The 26,222-nt window shown below is 41.9% G+C and overlaps 2 protein-coding genes across 5 annotated transcripts in view; one reads left to right on the forward strand and one right to left on the reverse strand.

Annotated features, from left to right (window-relative positions):
* Positions 1 to 13,657, reverse strand: part of NPAT (nuclear protein, coactivator of histone transcription) — a 57,978-nt gene extending 44,321 nt beyond the window's left edge. The window contains exon 1 of one of the 2 annotated variants that reach the window (XM_084895137.1): positions 13,474 to 13,657. In XM_084895137.1, the coding sequence (XP_084751263.1) occupies positions 13,474 to 13,510 (37 nt within the window). In that variant the 5' untranslated portion in view covers positions 13,511 to 13,657. The remainder of the gene's footprint in view (positions 1 to 13,473) is intronic. The other variant, XM_084895138.1, reaches the window with a different exon arrangement.
* A 254-nt stretch (positions 13,658 to 13,911) lies between these two features.
* ATM (ATM serine/threonine kinase) overlaps positions 13,912 to 26,222 on the forward strand; it is a 110,798-nt gene continuing 98,487 nt past the window's right edge. For 2 of the 3 annotated variants that reach the window (XM_084895128.1, XM_084895130.1), the window contains exons 1-4: positions 13,921 to 14,530; positions 18,851 to 18,952; positions 19,037 to 19,149; positions 22,178 to 22,323. In XM_084895128.1, coding sequence (XP_084751254.1) covers positions 18,881 to 18,952; positions 19,037 to 19,149; positions 22,178 to 22,323 — 331 coding nt within the window. In that variant the 5' untranslated portion in view covers positions 13,921 to 14,530; positions 18,851 to 18,880. Of the gene's footprint in view, positions 14,531 to 18,850; positions 18,953 to 19,036; positions 19,150 to 22,177; positions 22,324 to 26,222 lie in introns of all 3 variants that reach the window. The other variant, XM_084895129.1, reaches the window with a different exon arrangement.

Consider the following 26,222-nt stretch of genomic DNA (forward strand, 5'->3'; position numbering starts at 1 on the left):
GATTCATGCACTGGGCTTCTAGTAGCTGCAATAAAAAAAAATAAATAAAAAAAAAAAATAAAGGAAGATTTCAATAGTAGACTAGAAGAGGCTGAGGACTAAATCAGTGAGGCAAACAAACAGAAATGAAAAAAAAAGAAAAAAAAAAAAAGAAAAAAAAAAAAAGAAGCTAGGGCAGCAATGCTTACATCTGACAAAATAGATCTCAAAGTGAAGGCCATAACAAGAGAAAAGGAAGTCCACTTTATAATACCAAAGGGGTTGATACAACAAGAGGATAAACAATGGTAAACGTATAAGCACCCAATAAAGGAGTATCCAAATACATAAAAAAAGTTCTGGAAGATCAACAGCAACACAATCATAATAGGTGACTTTAATACCCTATTGATGTCACTGGATAAATCCTCAAGACAAAAAAACAGCAAAGAAACAGTAATCCTAAAGGACTCACTAGATCAGATAGAACTAATTGATATCTTCAGAATATTTCACCTCAAAACTACAGAATATATATTCTTCCCAAGTGCACATGGGATATTTTCAAAGATAGACCACATGCTAAGACATAGGCTTAGTCTCTACAAATTCTAGGAGACTGAAGTCATATCAAGCATCTTCTCGGATCACTTCCCCAGTGCATGAAACTTGCAAGCCAGCCATGAGCACGACTTCTGGTTGAGTGGCACTTCCCCCGTGGGAGTGCACTGACCACCAGGGGGCAGCTCCTGCATTGAGTGCCTGCTCCCTGGTGGTCAGTGTGCATCATAGCAATGCATGAAATTAGAAATTAATTATAATAAATATAATCACAAACAATCAAACACATGGAAACTAAATAGCACACTTTTAAACAATGAATGGGTTACCAAAGAGATCGAAGAAGAAAAAAGCATCCTGGAAACAAATGTCAATGAAAGCACAACTCAAAATCCATGAGACAGTTGCTTACTTTCACTACTCCAGTTCAATGTAGCACTAGAAGTGCTAGCTGTAGCTATCAGACAAGAATAAAAGGCATCCAACTTAAAAAGGAGGAAGTAAAACTTTCACCGTTCGCAGATGACATGATACTGTACACAGAAAACCCTAAGGACTCCATAAAAAGCTACTAGATTTAATAAGTGAATTCAGCAACATAGAAGGATATAAAATTAATACCCAGAAATCTATGGCATTTTTAACTTATCTAATAAAAGAGTAATATGCAAATTTTCCATCACTCCAACACACAAGATGGTCACCCCCATGTAATCAAAGATGGCACCCCCTTGTGGACACAAGATGAATGCCACAAGATGGCCAGCAGGAGAGTGCAGTTGGGGGCAACCAGGCTTACAGGGGAGGGCAGTTTTTTTTTTTGGGGGGGGGAGACCAGGTCTGAAGGAGAGGGTAGTTGGAGGGGGGTAGGGGGGAGAAGAGGCCATCAAGGGAGGGCATTTGGGGGGGGAGACCAGGCCTGCATGGGAGGGCAGTTGGGGGTGACTAGGCCTGCAGGGGAGTGCAGTTAGTGTTGAATGGGCCAACATGGCAGGCCAATTGGGGGGTGACTAGGCATGGGGGTTGGGGGTAACCCATGCTTGCAGGGGAGGGTACTGGGGGAGGCCAGGCCAGCAGGGTATGGCAGATGGGGCTGACCAGGTCTGAAGGGGAGGGCAGTTGGGGGGAGATCAGGCTTGCAGGGGAGGTCATTTGAGGATGACTGGGCCGTCAGGGGAGTGCAGTTAGGGGCAATAAGGCTGATAGGGAAGGGCAGTTAGGGGCAACTGGGCTGTCAGGGGAGCAATTAGGGATTGATCAGGCTGTCAGGGAAGTGGTTAGGGGGTGATCAGGCTGGCAGGTGAAAGCAGTTAGGGGCAATCAGGGAGACAGGCAGATGAGTGGTTGGGAGCCAGCAATCCTAGATTGTGAGAGGAATGTCCGACTGCCCGTTTAGGCCCTATCACACCAGGATCGGGCCTAAACAGGCAGACGAACATCCCTTGAGGGGGTCACAGATTGGGGAGAGTGCAGGCTGGACTGAGAGACACCCCCTCATATACGAATTTCATACCAATAATGAATGCTCAGAAAGTGAACCCATACAACTTCATTTTCCACTGCAACAAAAAAGTTTAGATATTTAGGAATAAACCCAACCAAGGAGATTAAAAAAAACACCAGTACTTGGAAAATTACAGGATAGTAAAAGAAGAGATAGAGGAAGACGTATGTTAAGTGGAAGAATATACTGTGTTCATGGATTGGTAGAATCAACATCAGTAAAATGGCCACACTACCTAAAGCAATCTACAGTTTCAACGCAATTTTTATGAAAATACCAATGGCTTATTTCACAGACATAGGAACAGATATTCCAAATATTTTTATGGAATCAAAAAAGACCCTAAATAGCCACAGCAATCTTGAGAAAGAACAAAGTTGAAGGAATCACAATGCCAGATTTCTAAGCCACTGTACTCAAAACAGCATGGTACTGGCACAAGAGCAGGCATATAGACCAATGGAACAGAACAGAGAACCCAGAATTCCACCCAAGCTATTATGCTCGATTAATATTTGACAAGAGGCAAGAGCATACAATGGAGTCAAGACACTCTCTCCAATAAATGGTGTTGGGAAAACTGGACAGATAAATGCAAAAAATGGAATTAGACCCTCAACTTACACCATACACAAAAAATAAACTCAAAATGGATAAGAGACCTAAATGTAAGATGTGAAACCATAAAAACCCTAAAAGAATCCAGACAGCAAAATAGCAGACATTTCTTGTAGCAGTATCCTAGGACAGTGGTTGGCAAACTCATTAGTCAATAGAGAGGCAAACTGCGGCTCGTAAGCCACATGTAACTCACGAGCTGCAGTTTGCCGACCACTGTCATAGGACAATGAAACTAAGGAGGAAATAAACAAATGGGACTACATCAAAATAAAAAGCTTCTGCACAGCAAAAGAAACCATCAACAAAATAAAAAGAGAGCCCAGTGCATATATAGTTAGTGGGATGATAAAAATGGTACAAACACTTTAGAAAAATCACTTGGTAAGTTCTTAAAAATATTAAACAGAATCATATATAGTACAAGTTTAATATGCTAAGTGTCCAGTCATCGGTTCAACCAATCAAAGCATAATATGTTAATGATATGCTAAGGCTGCTCAACTGCTCGCTATGATGAGCACTGACCATCAGGGGAAGATAATTGAGACCAGTCTACCAGTCGCTATGTCATGCACTGAGCACCAGGGGGCAGACCCTGCGACCAGTAGGTTAGCTTGCTGCTGAGCCACTTGGGACTGAAAGAGACGGGCCAGACATGCCCTGAGCTCTCCTGCAGTCCCTCCCCAGCTGGCCAACCTCCCACGTCCCTCTCTGGCTCCGATTGTACATCAGTGGGGTCCCTTGGGCTGGCCTGCACCCTTTCGCTATCCGGGACCCCTTGGGGGACGTTGGAGAGCCAGTTTTGGCCTGATCCTATTCAATTCAGGCACTGCCCCATGGTGGTCAGTGCGCTCCTACAGGGGGAGTGCCGTTCCGCCAGAAGCCAGGCTCATACCTGGCAAGCGCAGATGCAGTGGTGGGAGCCTTTCCCGCCTCCATGGAGGTGGAACATCCCCTGCGGCTCCTAGACTGTAAGAGGGCACAGGCCAGGTTGAGGGTCTCCCACCTCCCGAATTCACAAATTTTGTGCATTAGGCCTCTAGTTATCGTATAAACAAGCAAGTTCACTCTTTAGATATATATCCAAAAGCATTAAAATCATATGTCCAAACAAAATTTGTACATGAATGTTTATAATAGCATTTTTCATAATAGCCAAAAAAGTAGAAATGTCCATCAGTGAATGGAAAAACAAAATATGATATATTTAAACAATGAAACATTATTCAGGCATAAAAAGAAATTAAGTACATATACATGTTATAACATAGGTAAATCTTGAAAACACTAAGCTTAAGAAGTCAGACACAAAGTTCACATATTATATAATCCCATTTACATGAAATGTCCAGAAAAGGCAAAACCCCATAGAGATAGAGAGTAGATAAGTGGTTGCCAGAGGATAGCACAAGGGGTCAACTGGGTGTGACTATTAACAGGCACGGGTTTCTTTTGGGGTGATAGAAATGTTCTGGAATTAAGATAGTGGTGATGGCTGCAAAAAAGTGTGAATATACTAAAAACTAAATTTTGCACTTTGTGGTATGTGCATTATATCTTAAAAAAATATAAACCTAACTTTTTAACATGTCATATGAGATTCTATGTTTTGCATAATTTCCTTTTTAGCCCTATATCTTGTTATTCCATCTTTTCCAGCAAAACTGATCTTACAATTCTACAAATAAACAAATGATGTTATTTCAAAGCCGTTATATACTTTATTCACTTCAGTTGAACAGCTTTATTTTTTCCTACTGTAGCTAATTTCTATTCATTCTTCAGGTATAGTGTAACTATCACTTCCTCCGAGAATTTTTTTTTTCCAACCCTGTCTTTATGTACCACACTCATATGACCAGATACTAGGTTCCCTTATACTTGCCTTTGTAGTATACTTATTTCAGTACTGGTATCATAGTTAAGTATTTAACTACATAAGTCCTCACTTAACATTGACAATAGGTTCTCTGTGATTTTAAGTAAAACAATGTATAATAAAACTAATTTTACTATAGGTTAATATAAACAAGAATTAAGTTAATGATTTGGCATCCTATCAATGTTATAATGGAAAAACAATGAACAAATGAGTTATTCAAAGACCTGTTGTACTAAAGCAATTATTTCTAAGGTTCATTCTAACTTTAAAATTGTAAGGTCCTTTTCTTTTCACCCGAAACTGTATACTGAATCAGGCCCTACAATTAAAAAAACAATCAGTGGGTCTACAAAGTCATTATATATGAACATTATAAAAATAAAAAGGAAATTGTCACCTCATTTAGGAAATTCCCTATCTGGGATGTGGGAAACAACTCACCACTTCCTACTTATAGTTGATTAGTTAGTTTTCCAATCTCTTGCTAACTAATGCTATAGAGCAGTGTTTCCCAACCTTCTCTCATGATGAGAATCACCTGGTGGAGTTGTTAAAACACAGATTCCTGAATCCCAACTAAGAAGTGCTAAACTAGAATTTTTGGGAACATATAGGTAAAATTGTACACTTAACTAGTGCTCTAACACAGATGTTATGCAATTTTACCTATATGTTCTCAAAAATTCTAGTTTAGCACTTCTTAGTTGGGATTCAGGAATCTGTGTTTTAACAACTCCACCAGGTGATTCTCATCATGAGAGAAGTTTGGGAAACACTGCTCTATAGAGAGAAACAAACATACAACTAAAACACCAAAGACTTTGTCCTCTGGAATATAGGAAAGCATTTAGAAACCAGACAGCATTTAGAAACCTTTAAAAAAAAATCTCAGATACTACTACTCTAATATCCCCCCCATTGAAGATGTGAAATCATCTGACATGTGAAATTAGATGGATCAAAGATAAATTGCTATTTTCCCTGTGTTTATTTTTCACAAACTCAATATAAAATCCTATAAAACTATAGCCAGTTGAAAACAAATCCTTTTTTAAAATGGTTCGCTTTCTGACAGTTATATTATTTAAAATAATTAAGTCAGATGCTACTAGGATTTCATGAATATAGAAATTTAAAATGTATAACCCTTTAGAAACACCCTGAAATGAGGGCACTTGGAGTTTTTCTTTATGTGCTTCAAGAGTCAAATGGAAAACCCGAAATAAATAGTTTCTTTTCATATGGAGAGTTTCCAAAGTACTAATCACCTCAGATGTTTTCATAACCACTTGGGAGTTGTAACAGGTGGTGGTATGAAATCTAATTCCTTAAAGTAGATTTGGTTTTCTCTAAACCAAGCATTCTCAAAAAGAATGACATAGCCCCAAGCCATTGAAAATTGGTATCAGGAAGAGAGTGGAACAAAGAAAATATTCTTTAATGCTTATTTACAGAAATACACGCAATACATAAGCAGTATGTATATTTGAGACATTAAAATTTCACAAGGGCAGGCAATTAGGAAAAAAAAGTCTAAAAATATCCCTTAAGGCTGTAATCATGAAACAAAGGTTGAGAACACTTTGGAATGAATGGAATGTAATAATATAGTTAACCCTTCTCATAAAATATGGTTATTTGTGCTAGCATACGCTGGGAAAGGAATCATGAAAGATCATATAGTTCATGGTTTATCATAAGATATTACACTTTTGTATAGTATACACTTGAGAAAAGGCTGTTAAAAAGGCTAGATTACTTCTATAACAACTGTTCATATGCCACTTTGGGCAAGCTAGACTTTCCATTTTAGATTAGACTTGGTGTATTTAGCTTTATTTTTGTCCCAGAAGTTCTAAAATAATGTGGTAAGTAGTTGACCACATTCATGTACATTTATCATTACATATATACTAGGAGCCCAGTGTGCGATTCGAAATCACAGGGCGCCACCCATCCTGGAGTCACCAGTCCAGGTTATGGTGTCCCAGTTAATTTGCATATTTCTCTCTCTCTATATATATGTATATAATATATATATATAATATATATATATATATGTGTGTGTGTGTGTATAGATACCTATATACACACACATGTTAACTAGTTATTTGTCTACAAAAAAGCTTAACTGAGAATTGTAAACAATTCTCAATTATAATAATAGGGAAAATTTTAGGTACGAACTATTCTAAATCTCAAATGTCACAGTAAAAATACGAACTAGACCAATTGTCTCTTATTACAATAGTACAAATAATTACTCTTCTACTAAAATTAGCTATTAATTATTGCTCCTCCTTATTTCTAAAGGTAACTTTAGAATAAAACAACTGAATATTTTGTATAAACTTAGTGGCAAAGATGTTCAAATAAGTAAGAAAGTATGTCTGAATGTCCTTTCTTCTTAACATAATATTGTCTTCTGCCTGCTCTTCAGTGGAGGTAGTAATAAGAAACAAAATACACTGGAGAAACATAACTGGAAAAGGAAAAGTAAAAGTAAAATTCTAACTATATATTAAGGGTATTCAAATTTTAGGAATTAGGTTGCTGAGTCTGGTCTCTTCCTGTTTTAGAGAGAAAACGTAAAAAAGAGAGGCACCTGCCCTGGCCCAGGTGATTTGGTTGGTTGGGCATTATCCCGTGCACCAAGGGGTTGCTGGTTCGATTCTCAGACCCAGATTGTCAGTCTGATCCCTGGTAGGGGGCATGGAGGCAGCCAATCAATGTTTTGCTTACATCAATGTTTTTCTCTCTTTCACTCTCCCTTCTTCTCTCTAAAAATCAATTAAAAAATCTTTTAAAAAAGGGTGCCTGATGAAGAAACCAAGTGATAGCAAGTCTCCCTACCTGAAAATATCTCTTTCACAGTGGTTCAATGATCCTAAAAAAATGTAAGTAATTCATGGGAAGTCTTAGCTTATGACACATTATATTGCTAGTTTCACCAGTAACAAAATCTCGGTTAATAAATAAGTTATGATGAACTAGGACTCATGTATATACAAATACAAAGCAAAGGTGTTAAGACATTAGGACTTACTTCATGGGAGGATAGAGGTTAGAGGAAGCATTACCATTACCATTGGGGAAAATTATGCAAAATTTCAAGGAAGAGGTGAATCTTGAAGGATGGCTGGCACATCCCAAAGAAATAGATAGAAAATATATATATAAAGAGCATGTTTGGGGGACATGCCCAGTTTGGATGAAGCACAATCACAATGTATGTGACAGAACAGTTGGAGATACAAAAGAAAAGACAGAATGAATAAGATCATAAAAAGTTGTAAATGTCAGCAATGACAGTATTATCTATACTAATAAAAGAATATGCAAATTAGTCACGATGCCCAGACATTAACAACGAAACAGCAGGCTGTGTGGGGTGGCCAGCTGGCAGGAGGGCTAATGAGGGATGACCAAGTGACTGACCAGTAGGCTTTGTGGAGAAACAAGGCCGGCAGGGGGGTTAGTGAGGTACGACCAAATGATTGACCAGCAGGCTGCGTGAGACGACCAGGCCGGCAGGTGGAGGGGGCAGTGAGGGATGACCATGCTGGCAGAGGGGGGCAGTGAGGGGCGACCAGTCCGGTGGGAGGGTAGTTGGGGGTTACCAGGTTGGCAGGGGCCAGTTGGGGGCAACCAGGCTGGCAGAGGGAGGCAGTTAGGGGCGGTTAGGCAGGTGAGCAATTAGGAGCCAGTGGTCCTGGATTGTGAGGATGCACGACTGCCCATTTTGGCCCAATCCCTAGTATTGGGCCAAAACTGGCAGTCGGACATCCCCTGAGGGGTCCTGGATTGGAGAGGGCCCCCCCACCCCCACGAATTCAGTGCACTGGGCCTTTAGTGGTAAATAATAGTATGAATAAACATAATCTGAATAAATGACCAGTATTATTCAGTAGATGAAGGGAAATGTTCTGATCACAGTTATATTTTATAAATATCTATTAAATATCTGTGTCTTGGTGATAGAAAGTTGAGCAGGAACAGGGGCTCTTGACCTTTTGGGGAGGTGCGCCAGTCACATTTCGTTTGCCTTCGAATCTACTATTCCCACTTTTTCTGCGCTGAAAACCTGACCCCACACAGAATGCTTCCTAAGCTCCATGTCAGCTGGCTTCTGACTGGGTTCAATAAATGGAAAGCACTGGTACAACACTGAAGGGCTGTTGGAAGAAGCTACACTTTCTTCTCCCATTCCTTCTCTGCCTTGGCAGAATCTCCTCTTTGACTATTACTCCATCACCAGACAAGTTATACCTTCCATCTTCCACATAGCGAACCCAGCTTCTGGGCTGTCTAACCTTTCCTTGTCCTGACAATCTTAGTGGTTTTCAGGTGTTGCTACCCTCTGAGCTTGCTCACTTAACGCATTGCGGACCAGTAGTTTTATTGCTAGCTTTACCTAGTGGTCAGATAAGTTTCTATTGAATGAGTACAAAAAATGTTTTACATAAATGTTAAAGGCACGCTTTAAAATTAAATACCCACTGCATTTTGAAGTTATTTATTACATGTTTTTAAAAACTACTATCTTTTTAAAGTATGATACCTTGTAAAACTGTGTAATATGAAGCGAGAATTCTCGTGATCTGACCACAATATGTTAAGCTGCTCTTAGCTTTTCTATCACCCGTGTAACCAATTCCCTCATTAAATCCCCCCATCCTATCCTATACAACACGTGTCAAACACAAGGCCCGCGGGCCACATGGTGCTGTCATCACTGCACTCCGCTGTCAGTTTATGACATTGTCAGTTTATGACTGTTCAGTAAACCATTCGGCCCGCGATTTAGGTTGGATTTTAGATTTTGGCCCCTTCTCTGATTGAGTTCGACACCCCTACTATACAATAAAGGCTGATATGCAAATCGACTGAACAGCAGAATGACCTATCACCCTGAGGCATACTGACTATCAGGGTGCAGACCCTCAATGCTGGTGGTTAGTGCGCTTCCACAGGGGGAGCGCTGCTCAGCCAGAAGCCTGGCTCAAGAGTGGGACTAAGCTTCCGGACTGTGAGAGGGCACAGGCTGGGCTGAGGGACCACCCCGCAGGTACACAATTTTGTGCACTTGGCCTCTATTGTCGAATACTCAGACTGGTTTCAATTTTCCTGATTGGATGCTGACTCATACAGAAAGGAACAAACCTATTTAGGAATCTAAAGAAAGTTCTGGCCCAGTGGTTGAGGTTTAACCTATGAACCAGGAGGTCATGATTGAATTCCTGATCAGGGCACATGCCCAGGCTCCAGGTTCAATCCCCAGTAGGGAGTGTGCAGGAGGCAGCAAATCGATGATTCTCTCCTCATTGATGTTTCTCTCTCTTTCTCCCTTCCTATTTGAAGACACTTCACCCATAAAACACACTATCTGCACATAAACCTTTACAGATAAGTTGTGAGATCCCAGAACTTTTTAAGCTTGCCCATTAATCTCAGATTAAAAGTACTGAATCTGACATAAAGGGAACTTTCTAGAAAAGAAAAAAAAAAGCCTAGAAGGTACCCTGGCTTGTTTGGCTCAGTGGGTAGAATATCCGCCTGCGGACTGAAGGGTCCCAGGTTCAATTCTAGTCAAGGACACATACCTGGGTTGCAGGCTCGACCCCTGGCCTGGTCAATGCATGTGGGAGGCAACCAACTGATGTGTCTCCCTCACATCAATGTTTTTCTCTCAGCTTCTTCCTCTCCCTTCCACTTTCTCTGAGAATCAATGGAGGAATATACTAGGGATGAGGATTAACAGCCACAGCAACAAATTCTAGAGGGGGATAATTGTAATAGTAATAGAACAACGTGAATGTAAATAAAGCCACAGAACTGTACACTTAAAAATCACTAAAATGGTTAAATTTTGCATGTTTTCTAAGAAAAAAAAAAAAAAGGAAAGCAAATATACAGCTACCATAAAACATGGTAAGGGTGTACTAACAGAAGTAATGTATAATGCTGTGGAAACATTTAAGAAGTACTAATTATACCTGCTGGATGAGGTTTCAGAGATTACGTTTGACCAGAACAATGAGTGTAAATACTTAGAAAGACAGGGAGAATATTAGAATAAATGCTGCAGGCAGAGGGAACAGAACGCATAGGAAAAAGCGGAGTAACAGCAAATAGTCTGGTATCCCTGAAGCACAGGTCAGATGTTGAGAAGTTGAGATGAAGCAGAATCAGTTCCACAGAGCACTTTGTATGACATGCTGATAAAAACTAACTGGTGATTCCAGAGGCAATAAACAACATTTTGATGCATTTGGCTTGTGCAATAATTAAAGAATTTCCAGCAAGGCAACAGCTGGGAGTAACTGATTAGCAAGAGCTGTTTAAATGTAGTAGTGAGGTACAAAAGTCCATGCTGTATGTTGAAAATGAAAGTTAGCCCTAGCAGGTTTGGCTCAGTGGATAGAGCGTTGGCTCATAGACTAAAGGTTCCCAGGTATGATTCTGGTCAAGGGCACATGCCAGTAGGAGGTGTGCAAGAGGCAGCTGATCAATGAGAACCTCTCATCATTGATGTTTCTCTCTCTCTCCCTTCTTCTCTGAAATCAACAAAAATATATTTAAAAAAAGAAAAACAAAGTTAGGTGAGCAAGTAGAGCAAAAGGATGAAGGAGCATTAGATAGAATGTGAGGGGGGTGCAGTGAAGTGTTTAATGTGTGTGTGTATGCGTAAGGGTAAAAATCCTAATTATATGAACTCTAAGGGGGAGAACTCCCTTCTCTCTATTCTTAGCATTTGGCAGTGTCAAAACATAGCAGACACCCAAAGATTTGCTGAAAGAACAATATAAAGGAAAAAGTCCAACATCAAGAGAGGGCTGAAGATGGGGAGGGAGTACTGACAAGAGAAGAATCATGAGTGAATAATATACCTGTTAATATTTTAAGTCGCTAAGTTTTGTAATTGTAGGTCTTTACATGCTGATATGAGCTTCAAGATACATGAAAAAAGCAAAAGCAGTTAATGCAGTAAGATTTGTTACATATTCTTTTGCACAACTTGAAAGTTTTGGTTAAGTGCACAGTTGTTTCAACTTTAATAGGAGGTATAGTGTGAATGCTTTAGGCAGATTTTGTTTTGTAACAGAAAAGATGAATAGCAAGACTGAGAAGCAATGACAAAAATCCAAAAAAGAGTAATAGGAGGCATATTGCTAGGATAAGTAGCAATCAAAATGGAATGTGAATGACAACTAGTTTAGGATAAGAAACAATGCCTATTGACTGAGTCCATTTGAAAAAAGTAGGAAGTCAAGCAGATCAGCTGGTTTGTGGAGAAGAGACTCACAAGATGGTGTGAATTATTCCAGTTAGAAAATCAAATTGCTTTTGTAAAACCAGTGTTTCTTAACTGAGAGTGATTTTTGCCCGAGGGATCGAACCGTCAATATCTGGAGACACTTTTTGTTGTCACAACTGGACAGAGGGTGAGTGGAGCCCTACAGGTATCTAAAGGATAGAGGCCTTGGATGCTGCGGAACATCCCACAAATGCACAGGACAGTAGGAGATAAACAATTATCTGGCACAAAATGTCAACAACGCCAGGTCAAGAAATCCACTTGAAGGCTGTGGTTGCTGGATTATCAAACTGCCCAAACTCAAAAATTCTTAAGTAAACACTGCATGGAGGGGGGAAAAAAATAAAGTATGTCAATATGATCATAAACACTGTGAAAGTCTACTTTGGACTGGATTACATGCAAGTCTAATATCACAAGATGCAGACGTGGGTTAACTATGGATACTCAGTTCTGGTTAAGTAGGCAAAAGATTGGCCAAACATTTAACAAAATATCAGTTTAAACTTAAGTCATGAATTTATCAAAAAAATGGATGATGGGACCACTTTGTAGTATTTTCTGCAAAATGCGTCTATCAAAAGCCCATGCATTTCTCTGGACACAGATGGGTATTTTAAGAAGAAACAAGACAAACGGGCTTCCCTAATAAAACGACTGCAGACACTATGGGAAGCTCCATCACAGATGTTTACCATTTACTTTCAGGGATGTCGAACACGATGCCTGTAAAATCCCTGGCTCGTGTTTTGAGTTTCATGCGGTCCCCTCTCGTCCCCAGCAGTCCAATCCTCTTTGGTCTTTCGGGGTGCAAACCACAACAAAACCTCGTTTCCCACACAGAGCACCTCGACCACGGGCCCAAGGAACCAAAGCCTCCGCAAATGGAGGAAACACGAACCAAGACTTAGAACAAGTCACCTGAAAGTCATTCCCCGTGTGAAGTTTCTTGCCAGTTCCGTCCCCCCCCCCCCTCAAAAAAAGGAAGAAAAGGAATTGCTTCTGTTTTAAAATATGCAACTGGCATTTCAAACCTCTAGACGGGGCGACCCACTGTGGCGGGTGGAGAGAGCTCACACCATTCGGCCCAAACGCGTCGTTATTCTAAAAGCGAGTTACGACGAGGAGGGCGTCGGGAGGAAGGTCTTTCCATCAGGATGGGGGGCTGGGGAAGTCCTTCTTATTATTATTTTTTTTCCTATTTGGGTCCCAGCCCTGACCAGGGGAAGCGCACCCAAGGTCGGAGAGACACGCAGCCTCCCGTCACGTCGACGACTCGCCCGCGGGGTCCCGGGGCGGCGCGCGGGCCCGCCCAGCCCTGGCCCCGGGCGGCCTCAGGTGTTCCGCCCGCGCTCCCTCCCCTCCGCGCCCCTCGCCCCGCGGCCCCCCGAGGAGAGGCGCCTCCACACACAAAAGAAGCGAAAACGGCCGAGCCTCCGGCTGAAGAGGAGTCGCCGTGGCCGCCGCCGCGGGGCTGAAGGAGTCGGCGGGGAGGCGAAACTCCAAAGTTTCCCCACCCGGGGAGAAGCCTTTGGCCCCAAAGGTCTCCCCGTCCGGCGGAGCTGGTCCCCTATCCCCTCCCTCGCTCCCCTCGGCGGCCCAGCTTACCCAATACCAGCCGGGCCACGTCCGAAGGCAACAACATACTCGATGCCGCGGAAGGGACCGCAATAGGACACAAGGCTCGGGGAGAAGCCAGCCCAGCGACGGCCGCTGCGCCGCATCTCCCGGTTCCAGCGGCGGCGGCACGGAACCCGCGGCCACTGGTCCCGCCCCTTTCGCCCCCCGCCAGCCAATCGCGTTCGCGGGAGAAAGAAAGGCGCCGAAAGGAAGCCCGCCTCCCTGCTCCTGGAAAGTGTCGTCACTTCCGCCCTCTTCTCTGGAGGATGTGGGGGGGGGGGGGTGGAAGGGGGCGGCGAGGAGGCGTGGTGCAGGCCCCGGAGCCCCGGCCCCCCGGGCGAGCCCCAGGGGCCAGGGCGCACGCCATTGGCGGACACGGCGCAGGCGCCTCCGGGGACTTGCCCATGTATTTTTGGGGGGAGAAGGGGGAGGACCCAGGCCTGGCCGCGGAGGGAGAGATGCTGACGCGCATGGGCAGACGGGCCCCGGCCGGACAGCCTCACTTCCTGGCAGGACGAGGTTCTGCGCTGTGACGCCGGGTTTGAACCGGAAGCGGGAATGGTGCGTGGAGAGTGGACTGCAGCCTCTGCGGCCGCGGGCTGGGGCGCCTGAAGCGGCGATCTGGGCTGCAGCCATCGTGCCCTCCGGAGATTGCCCTTTGGCTGTCGGAGTCCGGCGGGAGGGGCGCGAGAGCCGTGCAGTCGGGGAATTGAGGCTCCCGAGCCTCCTGTCCTGGGCCCCCTTGGACGCGCCATCTCGCGTCCTCCGGACGGCGCCCCTCTCTGCTTCTCTTTCCTGGGCTCTCCGAGCCCCCAGCTGATTTAGCCACCCACCTTCCTCTACATGCCCCGGGGACCCCGGTTTAATTAGATGGCTAATCAACTTTCTCCCCCTCTCGTCATTAGTTGCAATCAGCAAGCATCTGTTGAAGGGTGAACCGCAGTCGCCTGGGCTCCGCCATCACCCTGCCAGAGGCCACCCTTTGGGACCCCGTCCGTTGTGGGACCACGCGCCCCTGTCTTCCTCGGGACCATCCTTTCCTGGGGTGAGCATTCAAGAGCATTCGCTGCCGTTTGGACCCGGTACAGACTAAGGAAAAAGACTTACAATTCAGGATGGAGATTTGGCAAAAGAGTACGGTGGTAGTAGAGGGGTGAATGAGGTTTTCTGGAAACAGCCCCGGACATAATCAGTTCAGTTTGTGCGGAGATCTCCCAGTGATGAATTGTTCTGGAGGGTGGTAGGAGCTTCTCTGCACAGAAGGCAAAATGTGGGTAAAAGGCACAAAGTGGAGACGGTGCCTGAAGCTCAAAAGTGGGGATAAAGGTGGGCATTTCAACACATTGAAGTTATAGGAATGGATGAGATCACACTGGGTTAAAATAAAAATGAGCAGTCGGGAAATAAGGATGTTCTTTCGGGTGTGGGTGGAAGAAGAACCATCAAAATGGACTTATGAAATAGAAAGGATAATTGCTAACGGTAATTTATTGAGCATTTACTGTGTTCCACCCACGGTTGAACTGGTACACGAATCCTTGCAGTACCTCTTTGAAGTAGGTTCTAGTATGCATTGTTTTTTCATTTTATCATTGAGAAAAGCGAGGTGAAGAGAGAGTAGCTAACTTTTCCAAGGTTTTACTGCTTATAAATAGTAGCACCAGTACAGTCTGAGTACAAAGCCCACACTCTTGCCACTGGAAAAGAATGGCATCCCTTGCCGGAACCGGTTTGGCTCAGTGGTTAGAGCATCGGCCTGCGGACTGGGTCCGGGGTTCGATTCCGGTCAAGGGCATGTACTTTGGTTGCGGGCACATCCCCAGTAGGGTGTGTGCAGGAGACAGCCGATCGATGTTTCTCTCTCATCGATGTTTCTACCTCTCTATCCCTCTCCTCCGTAAAAAATCAATAAAATATATTAAAAAAAAAAAAAAAAAGAAGAAGAAGAAAGAAAAGAATGGCATCCCTAGGGCTGGATCATATTCAAGAAATGGGATTTGTCATCGTTGTCAAATTCTGCAGAGATCAGCACTGGGTTTGCCAATTCAGAGGCTGTTACTTAGGAAATAGAGATCATTTAGTGGCATGCTGGGAATGGAACCTAGGTTGTTCTGAATTAATGACTTGGTTGAATTCAGCTTTAACTGATGACACTCTTATTGTAGCTGCTTGCTCTGGTTCTTTTGGTTGCTTTTTCTGGTTCTTTGGTTGCCTTTTTCATCTTAGGACCTTAAAATCTCTGTCCTCCAGCTCTTTCTGTGATTAGCACAAGTTCATTCAGATCTTGGCTTTATTGTAACATCCTCTGAGACATGTTCCCTAACCGTTTATAGAAAACTAGAGGCGAGTGCACAGATTTATGCGCCGGTGGGGTCTCTCTGCCTGGCCTGTGGGGTCCTTCTGCCTGGCCTGTGGGGAAGGAGTCCCGGATTGCAAGAGGGTGCAAGCCAGGTGGAGGGACCCCACCAGTGCATGAATTCGTGCACTGGGCCTCTAGCATGCATAAAAGGTGTTTTAGGCATTTAATCTCTTCCCGCCCTTCTCCTCCCCCTTACCTCTGAGATTCATCAGTCTGTTCCATGTTTCCATGCCTATGGTTTCCACTCCTGCATTGAGCATCTACCCTCTGGTGGTCTGTGAGTATCATAGCTACCAGTTGGATGGTCGTACAGTCAGCTGGTCACTTAGGTTTTAATATCCTATATGATATGCAAATTGACCCTCAGGCCCTCATACAAGATGGACACCCCCCATATGGTCAAAGATGGCCACCACAAGATGGCCTTCAGGGGAGTATAGTTGTGAGTGATCAGGTCAGCAGGGGAGGGCAGTTTGGGGCAACTAGAACTGCAGGGGAGGGCAGTTAGGGGTGACTGGGCTGGCAGGGGAGGGCAGTTGGGGGCAACCAGGCCTGCAGGGAATGGCATTTAGGGGTGACCAGGTCGGCAGGGAAGGTAGTTGGGGGCGACCAGGCCTGCAGAGGAGGGCAGTTGGGGGGACCAGGCCTGCAGGGGAGGGCATTTAGGGGTGGACCCGGGCCTGCAGGGGAAGGCAGTTGGGGGGGGGGGGGCGGCACCAAGCCTGCAGGGAGGGAAGTTGGGGGCAACCAGGCCTGCAGGGTAGGGCAGTTAAGGGTGATCAGGTCAACAGGGGTGGGCAGTTGGGGGCAATTGGGCTGGTAAGGGAGCAATTAGGCATTGATAAGACTGACAGAGGAGTGGTTAGGGGGTGATCAGGCTGGCAGGCAGGTGAGTGGTTGGGAGGAAGCAGTTCTGAATTGTGAGAGGGATGTCCGATTGCCCATTTAAGCCCAATCCCGGTGGGACAGAGCAGTTGGACATCCCTGGTGGGGTCCCAGATTAGAGAGGGTGCAGGCTGGGCTGAGGGACATCCCCTCGCCCCCCCCCCCCCCCATGCATGAATTTCATGCATCGAGCCTCTATAGATAATCCTCTATTATTGTGTATTTGTTTCCTTTGAGTCATATTACAGTTTGGAATTATGCATCGATTTATTATTGTACTTGTTTATTGTCACTCTCTCCCACTACCGTGTTTCCCCGAAAATAAGACATCTTCTGAAAATAAGACCTAGCACATGGAAAGATAAGACATTCCCTGAAAATAAGACCTAGCGCAACTTTGGGAGAAAAAATTAATATAAGACACTGTCTTATTTTCGGGGAAACAGGGTAGTTGTGACTCAACGAGGGTAGGATTTGTGTCTATTTGGTTCATTATAAATCTAGATTCTCCTAATATAGCACCTTGGACACAGCAGTTGCCTAATAAATATAGTTTCATGCATCATTGAGTAACATTTCCTGTTTATATAGATAATACTGAACTGTTTCATTTCTTAAAAGTTATCAATCTTTGAGAAAATGAAGAAGAGAAAAAACAAGTTCAGAAAAGCCACAGTTTACAAAAGAAGTTTAGAGTTGCCTCTTCCTGGATGTGTCACATGTTTAGTAAACACATTTCCCCCCCATTATAAATAACCTCTTTAGTATATTTAGGAATAAAGGTGCCTACTTTTATGGTTCTTTGAATATTGCTAAAGTGTTTTATTTTTCTTACTGGTTAATCAAGAGCACTTTAAGATTGAGCAAGAAGGAGTAAGAGTCCTAAATACAACCATAGGGGATGGAGAAACAAAAATTACAGTCCTGTTCTGAACAAGTCTAGAGTCAAATGAAAAATACTATAAGTCAGTAACATCCTGCAACCCCCAGCAGAGTAAAGGGGGTTGTAATGGTGTTGAAAGGGTCAGAACAACCAATGAATACTAATGGAGAAGGAAATTAGAGCTACCTGCCAGTGAACTAGGAAGTCTTATTAGGTAGTTTGCCTTCACTGCAAGTGTTTGAAAAAAGGACAATAACATGGTAGGAGGAATTTCTTCCTTTGAAGGAAGATGGGACATGATCGCTCATTTCCTCCCACTTTTAAGATTCTGTGAAATTAAACATGGGCTGATAAACATACCTGATCCTGGAAGATCGAGTAGAACATAGGTGGATGTATAGGAAAAGGATTTTCCCCATCTTTTCTCTTGCGATATATATGTAAGTGTAGGTATCATAGACATAATGGGCATGTTTTTCTTTGTTTATTAACAGTGTGTAACAGAAATGAGCCTTTTTTATAAAAAGACTCAAATACTGAAATGTTTTTCTTCCAAGATACTTTGGAAGGTTACCAAAGGAAAGTTTGATTACCAAAGGAGGAGGGCTACTGCAGTGGTATTACAGCATAGTAGAATATAGTTAACCTTTGACATTGGCAAAGGATATCATTATGGCTTATAATTTCCATCATTTCCTTTTAAAACAATACCATTTTCCCCCTGTTTTTATGTAGTATTAAATGAGAATCAAAAAGCCAGTTAGGATGGGAATGCTATGCAGGGCTTCCTAGCTCTCATGACCTTCTGCGTATCAATCCCAAAGCATAAGTAATTTAAGTTTTTGGCTCAGCTATATGAGGTCATTACACATAGAAAGGGTGCTTTTAAATAGATGGTCAGTATTAAATCCTTAAATGCTCTTTTCCTTCATTTTTTGCCTGGCTGTCTTTCATTCATTTTTGTGTTTCAGTTTAAATGTCGTGTTTCTTAGAAAAGGTCTCAGAAAAATAATGTAAACTATAACTTTCATATTTTTATCTTGGTACTGCACACAAAGTGCACATTGCATGTTGAAGCTTCGCTGTGATATATACTAAGAAAACCTCATTTAAGTACGGAAATGTTAAGAAAAACCATCCTGCCCTTGATCACAATATGCCTCTAGTTGTAGAGTTAGCTTTAACTGTATGCTAATGCCACAGTCTGAAATAAGTTTATGTATGTATTGTTTTTACAGACATTGATGTGTTTTCTGAAATCCTGAACCATGAGTCTAGCACTTAATGATCTGCTTATTTGCTGCCGTCAACTAGAACATGACAGAGCTACGGAACGAAGGGTAGTAAATTACTTAAATTTAGTCTTTGTTTGAAATAAGTGTGTGATTGGTAACCCATTATTGTGCTCTATTTTTCATTTTCAGAAAGAAGTTGAGAAATTTAAGCAGCTGATTCGGGATCCTGATACTGTTCAACATTTAGATCGGCATTCAGATTCCAAACAAGGGAAATACTTGAATTGGGATGCTGCTTTTAGGTATTTTATTCTAATTTTTGAAAATATATTTTTATTGATTTCAGAGAGGAAGAGAGAGAGAGAAACATCAATGATGAGAGAAAATCATCAGTCAGCTGGCTCCTGCATGCCCCCTACTGGGGATTGAGCCTGCAACCTGGGCATGTGCTCTGACCTAGAATTGAACTATGACCTCCTGGTTCATAGGTCGATGCTCATTGAGCCACACCAGCAAGGCTCTAATTTTATTTTATTGTATTTTTTATTTTTATTTCTGTTGTGATTTTTGGGGGTCTATATCTAGATTTTATTTATCTTTGTCTCCTGTAAAATGCATATGAAGATGGCGCTTAATATTTAAAACATAATAAAATAAATATATATATTATTATTGATTTCAGAGAGGAAGAGAGAGGGAGAAAAAGAATCATTGATTGCTGTCTCCTGCATCCCCCCTACTGGATCCCACAACCTGGGCATACGCCCTTGACCCGAATAAAAACTGGGACCTTTCTGTCTGCAGGCTAACACTATCCACTGAGCCAAACTGGCCAGGACTAAAACATAATTTTTAACAGAAGTTTATATAGAGACAGAGTTAATTTTAAATCCTTTTTTCAGTAAAATGTCTTATGCATATCTCACTCAAGATTAGAGAGAATTCATTTCATATCAGTTAGTTCATAAGACTATTTCAAGTTAGAGAATAAGGTCAAGTTATGACAAGTGTGTTATTATTATTTAGACATCTTTAAGTATTACTTTAAGTAACTGCCAGATGTTAAGTTACAATAGAAAAAAGAAAGGAATTTTTGAATAATTATATATGAATGCAGTTATACAAATAAAATTCAGGCATATAATTGGAAAGCTATAATTTGTTGCTGGACTGGTGTGTCAGAGAATTTATGCATTAAGAAAATTTTCAACTATTCATTTATAACTAGAAATAGATTGTAAGACTTAAAAAAGATGGATAAAACGTTAAAGTATAATACTGGGAAACCTGAAATATTTATAGACAAGAGAAAGTATGATTATTTACTTAATCTCTAGTGTTTAGAACAGATCATTTATTTTTTGCCTCTTATTTGGTATTAGATTGAATATTATAGATTTCAGTGTGGGTAACATGAAAAATGCATGCTCTTTTTGTTGTTATTTAGTTTACTTCAGATACCACAAATACAGTTACTATCTAAAGATGAATACTCACCAAAACCGGTTTGGCTCAGTGGATAGAGCATTAGCCTGGGGACTGACGGGTCCTGGGTTCGATTCAGGTCAAGGGCATGTACCTTGGTTGCGGGCACATCCCCAGTAGGGGATGTGCAAGAGGCAGCTGATCGATGATTCTCTCTCATTGATGTTTCTAACTCTATTCTTCTCTCTTCCTCTCTGTAAATATCAATAAAATATATTAAAAATAATAAATAAAGATGAATACTACTCTTTTGCATAAGCTGATCAGGTAGACCAAATGTGTACCTGGCATGCCCAGTTAATCATGAATAACTTACAGAAAGGCTTTATTTAAATCCTAGAAACATTTCCAACTACCTAGGAACAACATAGGTTATGCACAGAATAACAGAAATAGGTAAGAGAATTGAGAGCCCTTAATATCGCTGCAAGTTTTTCTTTTTTTTGTTTGTTTTTTTGTTAATACTTTCCCAAGGATATTTTTCCATTGATTTTTAGAGAGAATGGAAGGGAATGGAAGAGACAGAGCGAGAAACATCATTGTGAGAGAGACACATTAGCTGGTTGCTCCTGTACCCACCTATCAAGGGCTGGGGATTGAGCTGCAACCTGAGGTATGTGTCCTTGTCCAGAATCGAACCTAGGATCCTTCATTCTGAGGGCCAATACTCTCACCACTGTGCAAAACCAGCTAGAGAAGCACTGCAAGCTTTTAACATATATACACTGAATGGCCAGATTATTATGATCTCTGAACGCATAATAATCTGGCCACTCAGTGTATATTCTATATAATAAAAGGCTAATATGTAAATTGTCCCCTCGACTAGGAGTTGGGCCAGCAGGCAGGCTGGCCAACCACCCATGTCCCCTCCCATATAGATGTAGATATAGATATACTGAGTGGCCAGATTATTATGCATTCAGAGATCACAATAATCTGGCCACTCAGTGTATATAAAAGGCTAATATGCTAAGTGTTGAACCGTCGGACCAATAGTTATGACATGCACTAAATACCAGGGGGCAGATGCTCAATGCAGGAGCTGCTGTGATGCATACAGAGAAACGGCACCATGGATCTGGCACCTATAAAGCAACAGTTGGCTTTCCCCCAGTGGTACACAGGCTACCACCCCAGAGTGACAGCCCACCAAATCACAGCCAATGCTGCCTAGACCTCATGGCTCAAAATGCAGCCCACGGCCCAGCCCAGAAACAGTCACTGTGGGTGCCTGGTAATGATGTCACAACAATGCCGGCTTCCTCTCCCTAGCAACAACTAGCCTCGCAGTTTCTTCAGCCCAGGAACACAACTTGTTTTATAGCCAGGTGCAAACATTTCACACTTTAACCAAATGTTTGTGAAGCGTTTTCCCGTGCCTCATCTCATTTGATCCTAGTTGACTAGTGCATGTGCAATACATATAAAACTCTTTGCTAGTACCAATTGAATGCATGTTTTTCAATCTGTCATTGTTGATCATGAATTTCGATGATTTTTTTTTTTTTTATAGAGAAAGGGAGAATAGCGATATTAAAATATTCTAATTTCCTTCAATGTGCACGAATCCATGCACTGGACCTCTAGTGATAAAATAAAGCAGGCATTAAATAAAACAATAGAAAATCATGGAATTTAGAGATTAAGAACAGACCAGATTCTAAATTGGTATTCTGGGGCTAAGGCATTGAAAAAGAAATTTATATCATTTAGTAGGCACCTTATTGAAACTATGATTTATAAGATGTTCTTTATGATGACCTGAAGGACTTTTTGAAGCTATTATAATAATTTAAGTATTTAATTTAGAGTTTTTGAAATTCCTTTTTTTTCCTCCTGAAGATTTTTACAGAAATATATTCAGAAAGAAACAGAATGTCTGAAAACAACAAGACCAAATGTTTCTGCCTCAACACAAGCCACAAGGCAGAAAAAAATGCAAGAACTCAGTAGCTTGGTTAAATATTTCATCAAATGTGCAAATAAAAGTAAGTGCAATGTTATTATAAATAATTGGCTTCATAGGTTATTGTTGCATGAGTTTGGTCTGAATGTGCTGAAATAAAAGTTGAGTGCTAACTCTTAATTTATAGTACATATCATGATTTTTAATATTATAGGATATAATTATGGTAATTAATATTTGTAGGATTTTATGTAAGCATGAAATGATATCATCATCTCAGGGTTAAGAGGATTAAAAATTATTCAACAGCTATTCTTGGATTGCTTCTTTAAGATATTTGAAGTTAGCCCATATATTTCCCTTAAGTCTTCATTTTTGTGCTAAACAGACCTATTTCCTTCATTGCAGAGTATGACTTTCTTCTGAATATTCTTCAGTTTAATTAATTCTACCTCTCGTAAAGTGTGGGACTTGATCTTTAGGTATGCTCTAATTGGTACAGGGTAGAGCAGGACTTGACATCTTTTGTTGTATACTTTTACTAATGCTAAGATCACATTAGTGTTCTTAGTAATAAAAACTCACACTCTTTTTTAAAAAATATACCTATTTTTATTGATTTCAGAGAGGGAAAAAGAGATAGAAATATTAATAATGAGACAGAATTATTGATCGCTGTTTCCTGTATGCCCCCCACTGGGGATCGAGCCCACAACCCAAGCATGTGTCCTGACCGTGAATTGAACTGTGACTTTCTAGTTCATAGGTCAATGCTCTACCATTGAGCCACACCAGATGGGCAAAACTCACACTCTTAACTAACAGTGTACTTACTATTGATTAAAAAAAAAAAATACACCCAAAATATTTTTCTGCTGATGAGACACATCTCTCCCATTGAGCTTGTACCGTTGGTACTCTGAGTAGTTGATATTTTTGAACAAAAATGCAGGGTCCTAGTGGCTTATGTAAAGAAAGGAGCTTTACACAATGATGAAAAACTAGAATCAGAATTTGTTTAGGGACTCTTGGGGTCAGACTTTGTTAACTCTTCATAGATAAGGACATGGCTTTATGATACCAGGTTTCATTTAAGAATCAACAAAGCCCAGCCTAGCCAGTGTGGCTCAGTTGGTTGAAAGTGGTGTTTGTATTTTTCCTTCAGGTTTGACTTTGTAAGTTGAACATCTTTAATCTTAAAGTAAGAACCAGGGCATTATTATCATGTCATCTCACTTCTTTGTTATTTTTTTAATATACTTTATTGATTTTTTACAGAGAGGAAGAGAGAGGAATAGAGAGTTAGAAACATCGATGGGAGAGAAACATCGATGAGCTGCCTCCTGTACACCCCCTATTGGGGATGTGCCCTCAACCAAGGTACATGCCCTTGACGAATCGAACCTGGGACCTTTCAGTCCTCAGGCTGACGCTCTATCCACTGAGCCAAACCAGTTTCAGCACTTCTTTGTTTTTTCAAATGTTGGGAGGATTGATGGGAATTTAAACACAGATCTAGTCTTTGCCAGACCTGCTTGGCATTGGTATACAAGGTACAATGAAAGAATCAGAGATTAGGATAAAAGAGGCAGCTGGGAAGGAACCAGTAAGCAAATATTCTTCATTCCTCAATATAGACATTTGTCAACTTCTGTACAAAGTATAGACATTCTACAGAATAGGAAATCCCACTGTGAAAAATGTTAAGTTCCATGAGGTTCCTTACAAAGCCTTTGCAACCAGCTTATTTGTCCTTTGGAGGTAGGTTAATTAAAAAAGAAAGTCAGCTTAACACATGTATATATGTATATATCCTCCTCTTTTATAATAAAGAGGTAATATGCAAATTGAACCTCATGCCCTCACAAGATGGCTGCCTACAACCAGGGCAGCAGGGGGTTAGTGAGGGACTACCAAACAACTGAACAGCAGGCTGTGCGAGGTGACCAGGTTGGCAGGGTGGCAGTAAGAAGTGACCAGGCCTGCAGGGGGGCAATTAGGGGCGACCAGGCTGGCAGGGTGGGTGCTGTTGGGGTCGACCAGGCCAGCAGAGGGGAGCAGTTGGGGGTAGCCAGGCTGGTGGAGGGGCAGTAAGGGTTGACCAGGCCAGTGGGAAGGGAGGGGGAGGGCAGTTTGGGGAGCCCAGGAAGGGAGGTGAGCGATTAGAAGCCAGTGTTCCAGGATTGTGAGAGGGATGTCTGACTAGTGGTTTAGGCCCCATCCCTGAGATCGGGCCTAAACCAGCAGTTGGACATCCCCCAAGGGGTCATGGATTGGAGAGGGTGCAGGCTGGTCTGAGGGGACCCCTTTTCCCATGCACAAATTTTGTGCACCAGGCCTCTAGTATTCATATATATGTTTATTGATTTCAGAGAGGAAGGGAGAGGGAGAGTTAGAAACACCAGTGATGAGAAAGAATCATTGATTGGCTGCCTCCTGCATGTCCCCTCTGGGGATCTATCCTGCAACCCAGGCATGTGCCCTTGAATGGAATCAAGCCCAGGATCCTTCAGTCTGTAGGCAAATGCTCTATCCACTGCTCTATCTCCTGAGCCAAACCAGGTAGGCCTGTCAGCTTAATTTTTTCAACACTTGTTAAATTTTGTAGAGGAAGGAAATACATTGGGATTAAGGCCATAGGGAATTGATTTTATTCTGATACTAACTTACATATTTACAGAGGCCCAGTGCATGACATTTATGCACTTGGGTGGGGGGAGGGTCCCTCAGTACAGCCTGTGCCCTTTAGCAGTCTGGGGGCCTTTGGGGGGATGTCTGACTGATGGCTTAGGCCTGTTTCCCACAGGCCTAAGCTGCATTCAGACATCCTTAGTGCTGCTGTGGAGGCAGGAGAGGCTCCCGTCACAACGGTTGCACTCAACAGTGTTCAGTTCAGCTTGTGGCCGAGCAGTGCTCCCCCTGTGGGAGCGCACTGACCACCAGGGGGCAGCTCCTGGGTTGAGCATCTGTCCCTTGGTGGTCAGTGTATGTCATAACAACCAGTTGGTCCACCGTTGGTTGCTTTGCATATTACCCTTTTATTATATAGGATTTAACATGTTAATTAACTACTATTGGACAGTCACTGAGCTATAAGTTGGGATATAGATATCAATTACTTTCCATAAAGATTAGTCATATAACATGTTACAGTTAAGAAACTATTACAAGGACTCTAAGAGAGAGATGCACAGGGTATTACAACAAAGGAACATGTGATTGTGCATTTGATTATTGGCCATGTGCCTAAAATTATGATGTAAACCTTACATAAAAATTATTTTCTAGTTATATCTCTGTATATTAATTTAGCTTAGTCTAATACTTATGGATATGATAACTAATTTCATCACAAGAAAATTAAAAAATATATTCAGATATACATAATGTCTTGAAGAGCACACTCATAGCTTAAAAAATATTGTATGTAAATTTAAGATTGTTAACATGGAAATATGGTAAAATTTCAGTTGTGAAATCAATATGATTTGCTCAAAATAATTTTTTTAAAATAAAAAGCAATATTGTCATTAAAGGCTATATCTATTGCAAACAGTGGAGATCTGTTAACCTACACATCTATTACATTCGTTTTTTAAAACTAAATAGTTTAGCCAAAAGCAGTTTGGCTCAGTGGATAGAGAGGGTCAGCCTGTGGACTGAAAGATTCCTGTCAAGGGCATGTACCTTGGTTGCGGGCACATCCCCAGTAGGGGGTGTGCAAGAGGCAGCTGATCGGTGATGCTCTCTCATCGATGTTTCTAACTCTCTATCCCTCTCTCTTCCTCTCTGTAAAAAATCAATAAAATATATTTAAAAAAATAAAATAAATAAAAGAAGATAGTTTAGTATGCCCCTGTAAATGTGACTGATAAACCCAAGGCAGCAGACACATAAACTGCAGGTGTAATCCTGGTTGGGGCATGTAGGGGAGGCAACCTATTGCTCTTTCTTTCTCACATCGTTGTTTTTCTCTCTCTT

The sequence above is a fragment of the Pipistrellus hanaki genome (genome assembly GCF_964339955.1).
Source record: "Pipistrellus hanaki genome assembly, chromosome: 9".
Taxonomy (NCBI): domain Eukaryota; kingdom Metazoa; phylum Chordata; class Mammalia; order Chiroptera; family Vespertilionidae; genus Pipistrellus; species Pipistrellus hanaki.